The sequence below is a fragment of the Rissa tridactyla genome, chromosome 1, assembly GCF_028500815.1.
Source record: "Rissa tridactyla isolate bRisTri1 chromosome 1, bRisTri1.patW.cur.20221130, whole genome shotgun sequence".
Lineage (NCBI taxonomy): Eukaryota > Metazoa > Chordata > Aves > Charadriiformes > Laridae > Rissa > Rissa tridactyla.
Genome location: NC_071466.1, coordinates 165,086,428 through 165,099,498, shown reverse-complemented (window position 1 = coordinate 165,099,498; position 13,071 = coordinate 165,086,428). Strand labels below are relative to the sequence as shown.

General features: G+C 38.7%; 1 protein-coding gene across 3 annotated transcripts in view; it reads left to right on the top strand.

The window, feature by feature from the left end:
• LUC7L2 (LUC7 like 2, pre-mRNA splicing factor) overlaps nucleotides 1-13,071 on the top strand; it is a 37,108-nt gene that overhangs the window by 690 nt on the left and 23,347 nt on the right. For 2 of the 3 annotated variants that reach the window (XR_008465785.1, XM_054197290.1), the window contains exon 2: nucleotides 10,274-10,368. Coding sequence is in view for 1 of the 3 variants with exons in the window: in XM_054197290.1 (XP_054053265.1) it covers nucleotides 10,274-10,368 (95 nt within the window). In the remaining 2 variants the exon portion in view is untranslated. Of the gene's footprint in view, nucleotides 1-8,517; nucleotides 8,589-10,273; nucleotides 10,369-13,071 lie in introns of all 3 variants that reach the window. The other variant, XM_054197302.1, reaches the window with a different exon arrangement.

Below are 13,071 nucleotides of genomic sequence, written 5' to 3'. Positions count from 1 at the left end.
GGGCTCGCAGCGGAACTGCGCCGCTAAAGGCGCGCCCGCGGAGCCTTCCCGCGCGGCTCGGCGCTGGGAGGGGCAGCGGTTTGCCGGGTTCGGATCGTGGAGGCGGGGAGGGTACAAATAAAAAAATCCCCCCAGACCAATAGCTGTTACAGTAGCGCAGGGATGATTTTTTTTTTTATGCGGGTGTTATTATAGTTTTGTCTAAAGTCTGACCCAAACCATCATTTCAGTCAGCAGGTGGGTATGGCTGATGCTCTCTGAAGGAGAGAGTGTAGTTAACCTAAGGGGACCGACTCTTTTAAAAATCAACAGGCCCCAAGCAGCTATCTGAAAGCTTAGCATCTAGAGGCAGTAATCCCAGGAGAGAGGTACTAGCTGTACGGTCAGGTTTCATATTGCTCTGCGGTCACACAGTGAACAGGAGAATTATCTCTGTGTAAAGCTTCTCAGAATTTTTGTCAGGGTGCGTGGTGCTCAACGTGAAAGTTTGAATTGGCAGCCATCCATAAATCCAGATAGCTTGAGGACAGCTAGAAAAGCTGCTGCTGTTATGCTGTGCAGTAGTTTATTTACAAACAAGAGAATATTGCACCCGAGGGTAGACTGCAACTGGAGATTATTTGAATGTTCTGCACGTTTTTCTCACTACTGCAGATGTGTTACGTGTTTGTTGAAGCTTCATGCTGAATTAATGGTTACCTGTTTTCCCATGCTCCGAGTAGGATGTATGAACTGGGATGTAGCTTGTATATGCTGGTCATCTATTGGTACTAGGGTAATGTGATCTTCCTGATGGCTTTCTTCTTTATTATAATCTAGAATTCTAAATAAATGTAACTAGTTTTCACACGCCCGGTATGTCATGAATGTCTTTTGCTAAATGCTTGTAGTTGTTTTAAACAGAGGTGTGATAATCTCATTGGAAAACTACTGTTCTGCATAGATTACCTTCCAGAGCAAGGTTCATTAGTGAGTAGTCAACATGCAGGATCTGACTTCGGGTGTTTTTGTCTTGGCCCAGAAGGTTTTCTAATACTTCCTGTTGTGGCTGCACGCGTCTAAGTGCTTGGCAAAGGATCGCTGTGCTCATGAAACTCAAGTCTTCCCAGTGTCGGCACCTAGATAGCTGTCTCAGAGCTACCTAAGCGTACACAGAAGGTTTTAAGAGAGGGGGGCTGTTTCACTTTATGAATGTATTTTCTATTGGGTGGTGGCAGAAGAGTGTCATTTACCTGTGACAGCTGCTTAAAAATGCTAAATGACTAAGATCTAAACCAGGAAAAGCAATTTCAGACTAGATTTCCTTTAGCTTTGTGAGAAAGCAGTTATTTATTGATAACTGTATTCCGTCCTCCCGCCCACCCTGTATTTCCCAAACTGCATGTGCTGAATGAACTGTTTAGAAACTAATGGGAGAATGAGAGGAAGCATTTAAACAAAATTGACAAGATGGGGAAGGGTACGGAGAAAAGTCTACTTGCAAAACTGGCTTCCATTACTGGATTAAGTGAGGAATTGAGGATCTCAGTGTAACACCATTCTAGTTGGTTTTTTTTTATATATATATAAAAAATCCAGTGGAGCATTACTTAAATTGAAGCGCGCACAGGGATTGAAAATCATTGTTTTCTGCAGAGCTGGTACTTAATAAATTTAAGGCCAGACTCAAGGTCATTGCAATATTGATAACCTTGAGAGTGGTGAGTTTTGGGGTTGTTTCTTTTCTTATGTTCCTATCACTTTTGACAAATATTCTGTTTCTAGTAATATACGAATCACAGCTTTTCATTAGAATGTGGCAATCTTTTCATTTCTTGGTTGATTGTAGCTCTTGTTTTGCCACTTATCTCCGTTGCCTTTGATTTTGCTCTGCCTGGCAACACAATAGAGTTTAAAATGTCTCTAAAAAATAATTTTTTCTGGGGTGATGTTTGTGTTTTATGTTGCTCAAAATTACCAAAATGCTTTTTAATTTTCCAATTAACAGAATTTTATACTTTACATAGTTTGATTTTTTTTTTTTTTTTTGGTGGTGTTGGGTTTTGTTGTTTGGATTTTTTTGAGGAGCCTAGAATGTGCGAGTTTAAATTTCTTGCCTGTATTAAAAAAGGTAGAGATCAAACATTTAATCTCTTCAGTGAGAATAGAACAATCTGAAAGGTAAATTCAAAACCAGCATTGTTGCCTGGGTATGTAGTCTATATTACTTTTTCAGAGCTTATAGTATCCTTCATAGAGAACAGGAATGTGCTCTGAAAATGGTTTTGAAAATTCCATAATGAGCTGCTCAAACATGGTTTTAGGAGATGAGCTGTAGGCTGTAATTTGTGGGAGCTTGTGCACACTCATTATAACTGGCGTCCCTGGGGCCAGAATGGCGAAGCCCAAAGGAGGTAGTTATGAACTGTTGTTATGGATTTGCAGTTGAGCTCTGAAAACACCTAGAAAGCACAGTTCTGTATTGGTCAAATTGGTTCAGAAAATACCTGCTGAGCTGTAATGTTGCTGTAGGAATACTTATGAAAAATAAGCTGTGTTAGCAAGGAGGCTTCCCATTTCAGAGTCGCCCTATGTGTGGCTGTCTAGAACTCTGTATGCGGCTCTGGGCCTGCCCCTTGCCGTATCCTTTCCCAGAGAGCTCTGTGCTTGTGGGCAGGGAGAGCTGAGAGCTTTGTGACTTGCTTTGGCACTGAATTTTGGCAGTGGGATAGATGCACTTGTAGTCACACGGCATCACTCAACGTGTGATGAACTGCTGCCTGGTACCCGCCAAGATGTGATGTTCAGGCAGCCTCTCGCCAGCTGCCTGGTGCAGCACCCTTCTGCTCCCTGCTTGCCTTGCTCATGTGTCAGACACCTGACAGAGAAGTGAAACAGAAGGGACTTGGCAGATGCTCTTCTGGTGTTTCCAGTGAGCTGCAGTTCTTAGAATTCTTCTGGGGTATCTGAAAAGCAGTTGTATTGTTAACGTCAGTACAGTGAAATCATTCTGTAAATGGTATGGTTTTGTTGCACTCGTGGAAAAACACATTATTTAAAAACAAGTGGTTATTTTAAATATGCCTAACTTAAACTTCTCTTATCTCCTTCTCTGACGAGACATGGAAAACTGGATTGGATGTGGACCATTCCAGAATTTCAAAGAAAAAAAAGAAAAGAGGATCTTAGATTTTGATGCTAGTAAAAAGCTGGACTAATTTAATCTAGCCGTGACTGCAGGTTTTTCCCTGAAGTATTGCATTCCAAGTACTGATAACCTGATATACTTAAATAGAGAGGCTTAAATATAAGCTACTGAATTCATAGCGTGGGTTTCCCAAACATTTAGAAATAAGGAGTGCTGAAGACCAGCTGCTAATCTTACATACTTACAAACAAGTAAGTTGTGTGTTTGTTTGGTTTTTACTGTTAGCAGTTAAGCTAAAGGACTCTTTGTTATGTATGTCAATAGTTAAAAGGTTGGTTCAAGTTAAATTTGTTGTCAATGACCAGGGCTGTGGGAACTTGTCACTCAGAAGTATTAGGAATAAGCTGATAGAAAAGTGTACCTTTCGTTTTTAATGCTATTTTTCAAGTGTAAAATTCATTAAACTTTTTTTTTTTAATAGTATGATTTGGTAAACCCTGGTTTTTCAATCTCTATTCTCTAGAAGATAAAAGTGATCCTTAAAAATAGGATCATAACTGTTTTAAATAAATGAAGTCATTTACAAATGGAGTGAAATGTTAACAATTGGTATTAGTACCTGTCGTGGTTTAACCCCAGCCAGTAACTAAGCACAACTCAGCCACCTGCTCACTCCTCCCCGGTGCGATAGGGGAGAAAATTGGAAGAGTAAAACTGAGAATACTCTTGGGTTGAGACAAAGACAGTTTAATTGGTAAAGCAGAAGCCGTGCACACAAGCAGAGCATAACAAGGACGTCATTCACTACTTCCCATGGGCAGGCAGGTGTTCAGCCATCTCCAGGAAAGCAGGGCTCCATCACACATCACATAATGGTTACTCGGGAAGACAAATGCCATAACTCTGAACATCCCCCTCCTCCCTCCTTCTTCCCCCAGCTTTATATGCTGAGTATAATGTCACAGGGTATGGAATTGGTTGGTTGGGGTCAGCTGTCCCGGCTGTGTCCTCTCCCAACGTCTTGTGCACCCCCAGCCTGCTCGCTGGTGGGGTGGTGTGAGGAGCAGAAAAGGATTTGACTCTGTGTAAGCACTGCTCAGCAGTAGCTAATAAATCCCTGTATTATAAATGCTGCTTCCAGCACAAATCCAAAACATAGCCTCGTACTAGCTACTATGAAGAAAATGAACTCTATCCCGCCCAAAACCAGCATAGTACCCCAGGAATTATTTTTTTCAGAATATAGCTGGAATGAAGAAACACTGCCAAGTTTTCTTTAAAAGACCTGGTTGTGAAGATCCCGATTTATCTTAAATCAGCTATCTTGCTCAACAGGTTCATTTTCTGCCAGGTCAGTTACCTGCTCTGCCTTGCCACATGAGTGCTGGAGTCAGTGTGAGGAATGGGTTAGAAGCAGAGGGTGGAGGAGGATCATTACTTGTGACAGTAGTGCACACGTAGAGCAGATCAGAATGGCCCTGGAACAACACCACATCTTGAAACTGCCAAGACTTGACTGTTGCAAAGAAATGTGGTGGTGGTTTGGCTTTTCTTTTTTTCTTTTTTTTTTTTTTAATAATTGCCACTGCATCAAAATTAGGTTATAGTCTAGAAATATGAAAAACTAGCAAAGTTGATTAGATTTTTTCTTAAGAGACAGCTAAATTTGTGCATGCTTTTGAGACTTATGTGTGGTCATGAAAATGTTCTCCTGAGCATCCTAACAAATGTTATGCTATGTGACTATCATAAAAATCTTTGGCTTTTTCTTTGCATATACAGAACCCTTATGTATGAGGTGCCAATCAGCCTCTTTTGCTTCACCTGCTAGCTTTTTGAGATGAACTGCTATATTTGGAGTCTTTCACTCAGTTCTTCAGCTGTTACTAGCAAAGCACTTTTCTTGTTCTAAATCATCTCTGACATTGAAACTTAAAATATCCTTTTTTCATATGTTCACATCTTAAATAGTTTTTCTGTTTTACGCTAGCCACTTCAATTATCCTGAATAGTGGTTATTAATATGTGACTTTTCTGTCCTTGTTTGGGAGGAGTTGAAGCGACACCCTTGTGCTTACCTCGATGTCATCCTGTGTTTCGTGACCCCCTTTATGTGGTAACAGGTGTAATCTAGAATTTGTAAACCCATTTTTTAATTTATTTGTTTCCATATGGGATTATTGAAGAGTTCTCTGTGTGCTTAAGGACTTAAGGGTACATAGATTTTGGGTTCCACTTCGCTTTATGCTTGTAGGTGGAAGGTAGTATGTGCTTTTGAAGTCAGTTTCAATACATTGTTGTCCATTACTAGAAGACTGCTAGCCCTTTGGCTGAGAGCCATGTTAGGGAGCCAGAGGCCTCCTCTGAGAGCTTTTCCTTCAAATACGGATCAGCAGCAAAGTAAAGGCAGAAAAAAGTGTCTTGTATACACATGTTTCTGCAAAACCTACCCAAAATGTTGAATTGATATCAGCTCAGAAATCTGAAGGAAGTAGCAACACATAAACCATGAAAAGATTCTTTATTTGTGAGTTAGGAGTGATCAGAGGGCGTTTAAGGGCAACGATCAAGTTTAGTGAATTCTGTGGCTTTGTTTTAAAGTTCTGGTACTTTAGCCATTAAAAATGAGGGGAACAGTGAAGGACTTGAGGAATTTTTCTACTCTGGATTTGGGGCACCATATGAAATGGCATTTTTGAAGAAGCAAATGGGCATATTCATACCTCTTAAAAATAATTTCTATATTTGTTCCACTTGTGATGCATTAGCTAAAAATTGTTTCATTCTTTCTGCATTCGCCAGTATTAATTCAGCAACAGTGTAAACTAGAAGAAATTATGCTTAGAAGTGTATTATTCTAAAGGTGTTATGGTAAAGATGCATTCAGTGTTAGTGACAAGAATATCAGAATTAGCTGCCCGTTAAGTGTGTAGCAGGAACAGGATCTTCTGTGACTGCTTAAGCCTCGATTAAATAATGATGTTGAATACTTGTCATACAGGGCTTGCTTTCCTGATGAAATTTGATATGCAGTCTTTAACCTGATATTCCACCCAGTTAGTAGCTCTTCGTGGGTGAAGCTTTCAAGAGTCCCTTGCCAACATGTTGGGACTCGTTCTTCAAAAATTTGAGTGGAAAGCTGACCGGTTTTGGTTGATGTATCTTAATGCAGGAAGTGAACGGCATGAAAATGAAAACGCACATTGTTTTGTTTGCATGGATTGCACCATTAGTTTGCGATTGGAGGTTACAGTTGGGTTATAAAGGGTAATTCTCATCAGTGCGCTGGGCTTCTTGTTAGTAGTATGTTAGGATACGTCAGAACAGTAAGATGCTGGATCAAATATATCATTGTTATGAGCGTGTTATAATGCCGAGCGTTGTTGGTACATAAGTGTTCATTCTGCTGGTTTGTGATTGAAATGCACTGAACAGGAATGACATTGTGGAGGCTTGTTAATAGGTTAGACTTGGGAGTTCAAAGTGAATTGTATAGACCCAAGTGCGCATTGTGATCTTAACCTCAGGATGTTCTTTAATCACCATAATGCCTTGGTCTTGATGTTACTTTTGTAGTCAGCATGTTTAATACAAATTAGAAAATGTCCTTTAGAAAGTTCACATTACTACCATCATGTCTTTAATATTTGTGTCCCTAGTGTGCAGTTTCCTTATGCTTATAAAGGATATGAGATGTACAAGTGTAGAAATTTCCTTATGTTCGGCTTTTTTTCTGGAATGGTTTCAATACGGTTTCAAAGTTCTCCATTCATCTGGAAAGTAATCTTTTATAGAAATGTGGTTTGGGCCAGGTACTTTAAGTAAAACTAAGCTGCTGCTTCTTGAGGAAAATTTAGTCTGTTTTTTTTTTTTGTATCTCTATATAAATTTTATCGATAACATGACTTTCGTTTGTTTTTAACTGAGAAAATCTAATTGGAAACACAGGGATGGCTTACAGTAATAGATGTTGACTCCTGTAAAGCCCTGGTAAATTACTTTGATTTCTTTAATGAGCACGAGTCCTAAAGATCAAATAGTCGAATACTCTGCAGTTCTTCAGAGGCAGGGTTAAATAAGTTGCTATTCTGAGCTAATTTAATTATTTACCTTTTGAAATAGAACTTGTAATAAGGTCTAAAATATCAGTCATAGCGCTTATAAAAGCGTTTAAGGATACTTCTGAAATTTAGATGACTGCAGCTACTTGGTACGTAGGTGTATTGTTTTCTTCTTACAGAATATATAAAGCCCTTTTTTAAATGCTCATAAACATCGCTTAGCTTTCACTTGATTATTTGACCATACAAAGAGTATATCAACCTAAGTACAGTTTGACAAAGAGAAGTAGTGTCTTGGTTATCTGACCACTGAAGTCCTTGGCCTAAGAAATCTGCGTTCATGTTTTAATTCTTAGTCTCTCTTGCTGTAGGCTGAATGTCAGGTGTGTATTGGATCTGTAGACTTTATTCTGCCCTTCCCCCCAGCAAGCCATGTAGACCCCAGGTCATCATCTGCTCAAGATGATTAATCTGTAGGTCAGCAGCAGAATGCATCTTCTGTCTTTGCCAACAGGTCTGCACTATTAAGGGTATTTGAGCTCACAAAATTAATGAAGAAATAAAAGCATTTTCTTCTGAGGCTGTCAGACTCTGGAATGAGCTGCCAGAGGGACACAAAATTCAGTCATTGTTAGGACATAGTATATGACACCTTTTCTTTTTGATAAACCTTTCCTTCTGAAACAGCCTAGATTAAAAATAAATGCAAATGTGTGAAGCTGCTTTTTGTAAAAAGGAAAATATCTGAATGTTCTGTGTATGGGTGCCTTTCTCAAAGTCTCTTAAATATTAGACCAAAGGCACAGTGTAGAAAGAACAAAGGTTTAAAATGTAAAGGTGCAATGTGTTCTTGAGGCTGTCACTGACTAGTTTCTGCTACCTCTTTTTTTTCCTTTTTTTTTTTATTTTTATTCTTTTTCCTTCGTTGTCTTATCTCAGTTTGGTAATTGTGATTATCATGCTAGCTACTCAGATGAAAGACTGTATTGCAGCTGTAGCATCAGTTCCTAGTTGTGGTAGAGGTATGAAAAAGCTATGTCTAGGATGTTGAGGTGATGTCTCTGAAAATACTACTTGCCAACGTTACGTAAGGAACCATGAGTCTTTTGGCAATTTTCTGGTCTTGATAACTTTTTGACTCCTGATAGGTTAGTGCTATAAGGCCATCAGCTGTCTTTTTAAAATACTTTTTGTGATTTTGTTCATGTGTCTTTATATGGAAGAATCTTTACAGTCAACATGTATTTCTAGATGCTGTGTTAAAATTGCTGGCAGAGTCTATTATTCTATACAAACTGAACAATCTGGCCCCTTGTTTTATTTATAAAGGTTCAATGTATCTTTGCCTGCCTACATCAATCTGCAAGGGAGTGTCAGAAAGGCCCCGCATTCGCCGAGCCGTGAGTTATCAATAACTTTTCAGATGTGTTAATGAATGTGGAACAAACGCAGTTATGTGTTTAAAAAATATGGATCCACCTCCTAAAAAGCAAAAAAAGGAAAAGCAAAACTCAGAGCTCTTTATTGCAGTAGCAGGCATGATTATAAAGGAATTGCTCTAAATTTTTAGTTGTGTAAGTATAACTAAGCAGCAAGGTTGCCCTCTAGAAAACCTATTGTTGAACTGCTTTGAAGCTGTCTTTAGCCTGTGGATTACAGGTTTTAAGTCTTGTATCCCGCAGGCAAATTAAGCATGTGGTGGTTTTGGAAACTTTTGTTTGCTTAATAATCTGAAACTTGGCCTGTTTGAAAACATTATGTATTACCATCCTATGTATAGGAACTGATACTCTAAAATCTGATTATATGATAGTAATAAAGGCTTGACTATTAAGAGATGGGGTTTTTATTCCCCTCTGTTGTAGTTACTTCAGTAATGAATTTGGCTTCTTGAATTAATAGATTCAAAATTCTCAGTGTTTCAGGTCATGAAGCCATAAAAGACTTTAATAAACTGCAAAATGTTTCTACACTCTGAAATATTTGATGAAATGGTAGAGGCTGCTGTCTGAACTCATTGTATGTCGTCGTTTTTCCCCCAGCAGCTTTCCTTGCTTCAGTAATTCACCAGTAGGTTTTCAATGATTAGAGATTTTAACAGGTGGTTAAGTTTAAAAAAAAATGAATAAATAGCTACATCCTTAGCGAGATTAAGGTGTTTTATCATGCCTGTGTCTTAACAACAAGAGAGCCATAGCATTGTTTTCTCTTCCAAATCTGAAACAGTGACGATGTTATGACTTGAAGGAAAACATATTCCCTCCCTCATCCCCAAAGCACCAGCTGGTTACTTTATTCTGAAGACTTTAGGTCTTGCTCCAAGATGGGGTTATTTAAACTTGCAATTGGACCTCAGTGTGTGGGCAGGTTGATGCTTCTGCTGATGCAGGAACTACAACCTGCCATGATGAAGATATAATTAAGATATTTCCATCCCAACAAACAGCATGTAGGAAAAAAAAAAGGCTTATGATACGGAGATATGCAAACGTCTGTAAAATAATTTTGCATATAGGCTATGTCCATATGTTTGACTGACTTTTTTTCAGGTTTGTAAGCATTTAAAACCATTCTTCTGCCAACTTTTTATGCTACTCCCACCAGAAGTAAGAGGGTGCATTGCATCCAAGAGCAAAATCATAAAATGAGTATAAGGTGGGATTCGGTGAAGACTCAATGTGTATCATCTTGTGTTTATGAGGCTGCTTTTATATGCTAATTGTTGCATACAAATACATCACTATTTCATGCAAAATCTGACTAGAACATTATATAGCTCATTTAACAAATGCTGTTGTAGCAAAGTGTTTTTACGCTAATGCTATCTTTCTGGTTTCAAGCACTTTTCACGCTGCATTTTTGAAGGGAAAGTGTGAGAGGATTTTAAAATAGCATTATAGAGCATCAAAACATGTATTTGTGTTTTTGGTGTTATTTGGCAAAGAAGCATACAGTGTTTTAAGTTCTAGTTTCCGTAGGCCTTCACTATGTGACAGGGCAATGTTAACGCTTTGCATGTAACCTGCAGAATATGTCTGGCTTCCACAGATTTCTAACCTGGAATGTGTTGATTTCTATATTGCAGGTGACACAACCCGTCAGCGAATCAAATTCAGTGATGACAGAGTGTGCAAGAGTCACCTTCTCAACTGCTGCCCTCATGATGTGCTCTCTGGAACTGTATGTAGCTAAATCTTGTGTTTTATTTAGATAAGAATGGAGAAATTGAATTATTTGTTCTTTGTAATATCAGTTTTAATTTCGTGGTTTTCAGCAAGTGTCTATCCACTCTCTGGTAGCTCAGAGAAACTTATAACAACTGTTATATGGGTTAATTTTTACAAGTTTCCTGTTCTATATGCTATTATTAGTTACAAGTTCAACATTGCTTGCTATAACATAAAAAATTTTAAATAAAATACATAACATTACCTACATGAATTGCACTATAGCAAAGTGGTTTTAAGCTGGTACAGTTGCAACTAGCAGAAAAAAAGGAAATGTAATTGATGATAAATTATGACGTTACTTTCTTAAAACTTTATGTTGTAGTGAGAAATTATCCCACACAAATACTTGTAGAGTAAAAAGAGGTGATTTTTCTTTCTTTGAAAATATTTTAGTGAAAACAGTTGAAAGTTCAAATAGTTACATTTCCAGAGGCTGAGATATATTTAACAAGATAGTGACGCTTACTGTACAATACCCAGCTACTGTGCCATTTTCACAAATTCAAAGGCAACTTGAAAAATCCCCATTTATGGCATATTAGTAACTTACTTGACTTGGATTTTTGTGTTCTGTGTAGTAGACATTCCTCTGCCTGAGCGTAGCAAACAAAGGGCTTTGATACATGCCAGTAGCTTTGTCAGTGTGCTTGTGCTTTACCTTCTGGTGCCTGGCTAAAGTAGTTTATTCTTTGTGAAAGGCAGGTGAGTTGGAATTATACAAGCATAGAATAGTTTGGGTTGGAAGGGACCTTTAAAAGGTCATCTAGTCCACCATCCCCTGCAATGAACAGGGTCATCTTCAACTAGATCAGGTTGCTCAGACCCCTGTCCAACCTGACCTTGAATGTTTCCAGGGATGGAGCATCTAACATGTCTCTGGGCAACCTGTTCCACTGTCTCACAACCCTCACTGTAAAAAATTTCTTCCTTATATCTAGTCTGAATCTACCCTCTTTTAGTTTAAAGCCACTATCCCTTGTCCCTTTATCCCTTTTAGCGGTCCCTGCTAAGAAGTTTGTCCCCATCTTTCCTGTAGTCCCCCTTTAAGTACTGAAAGGCCACAGTAAGGTCTCCGTGGAGCCTTCTCTTCTCCAGGCTGAACAACTCTCTCAGCCTGTCCTCATAGGAGAGGTGCTCCAGCCCTCAGATTGTTTTTTGTGCCCCTCCTCTGGACCCACTCCAACAGGTCCATGTCTTTCCTGTGCTGAGGGCTCTAGAGCTGGACACAGTACTCCATGTGGGGTCTCACCAGATGTTCCATGGCTTTAGAAGAATTAACAGTAGAGAGATGTAGTATGATGATATGAAGAGTCTTGTGTGTGTACCATTCCTAATGCTGCACTTTGGTAGCTTTCCTTATGCACATTGGCACACTTTCTTACCCTGTGGCAGAGGGGAAAATGAGTGCTGGAAAACCTGTCTTAAGGATTATTTGAAGCAGCATCGGTTCTCTGTGCCATATCATTCCAAAAGGCTAACTTGACTAGAGCTTTAAATGAAATGAAATTAAATGAAAAATTAATTTGCAAAATGGAAAACTGAAATATGTAGACTTGGTAAGTGATTTACCTGTCACCTGGCCTCTAGCGTGCTTTCCAAGTATCTGTGATTTTACATTACCATAACATCTTTCATTGATAAGGGGGCTTCAAACATGTATGCACACACTAATTTTTTTGGTTTTACTAGTTTTGGCACTTGGACTGGCAGGCCAATAGTTAAAGTCTGTCCTTCCCTCCTCTTAAGAGTCTCTGTAGAAGTAGACACAACTGTAATTGCTAAGAAGCACAGGAAGAAGAGGCAAAATAAATAGAACTGAACTAGAGAAATTAGCATTTATCTTAATAAAAAAGGCAATGGAATAGGAAAGGCCCACTTACTGGGCTTCTTTGTAAGTCTTGTGGCTTCCTAAATATTTTTTTCCTGTCCTTAAAGACGCTTTCCTTTTTCTTCTGTATAGCAAAGTTCTGTCATAACGCAAAAATCGGGTGTTTTGAAGTTAATGTGGTGTGTTTCGCATATACTGAAGATAATTCACACTGAAGATAATGCATCTTGCACGCATTTCTTTCAAGTCGTTCTTTGTTATAAGTGGTAACAAATTGATAACAATGCTTTGTGTATAAATGCGTATGTAGTTTTATTTTGAACTGTCCTGTGCACTACTGTCCAAACAAAATGAGGGAAAAGGGAGAAGAACCATCTTCATCCATCTGTTATGTTGTCCAGTGTTTTGCTTGCATGATAAGCAAAATAGCTCATGGTTGGGGGAAGATACGGACATAACAGTATGCTATAAAAACATACAGGGTCATTAATCAGCATCTACAAGAAGGTACTGTTAAAAGATTAATTTGACAGTTTTTCATTGTGGTCTAATTTCTGTGTAAACAAAGATTTATAGAATGGCTGTCTTTAGCCTGTAAGAAATGCAGAACTTTAGAACTATAAAAGTCGTAGGTATCATGCAGTAATGCCTCTTATGGTGCAAACCAAGCATGTAGGTTGGGCCTGTTTACCCAGTTTAAGTCCTCACTGGAAGTTCTCATCTGTCTCATACTGGACTGTGCTGCTACTCTTGGAGTAATAAACTAGAGTGCTTATTCAGTGAATATCAATCTTTCTCTTTTTTTTTCTTTTTTTTTTTCCTTCT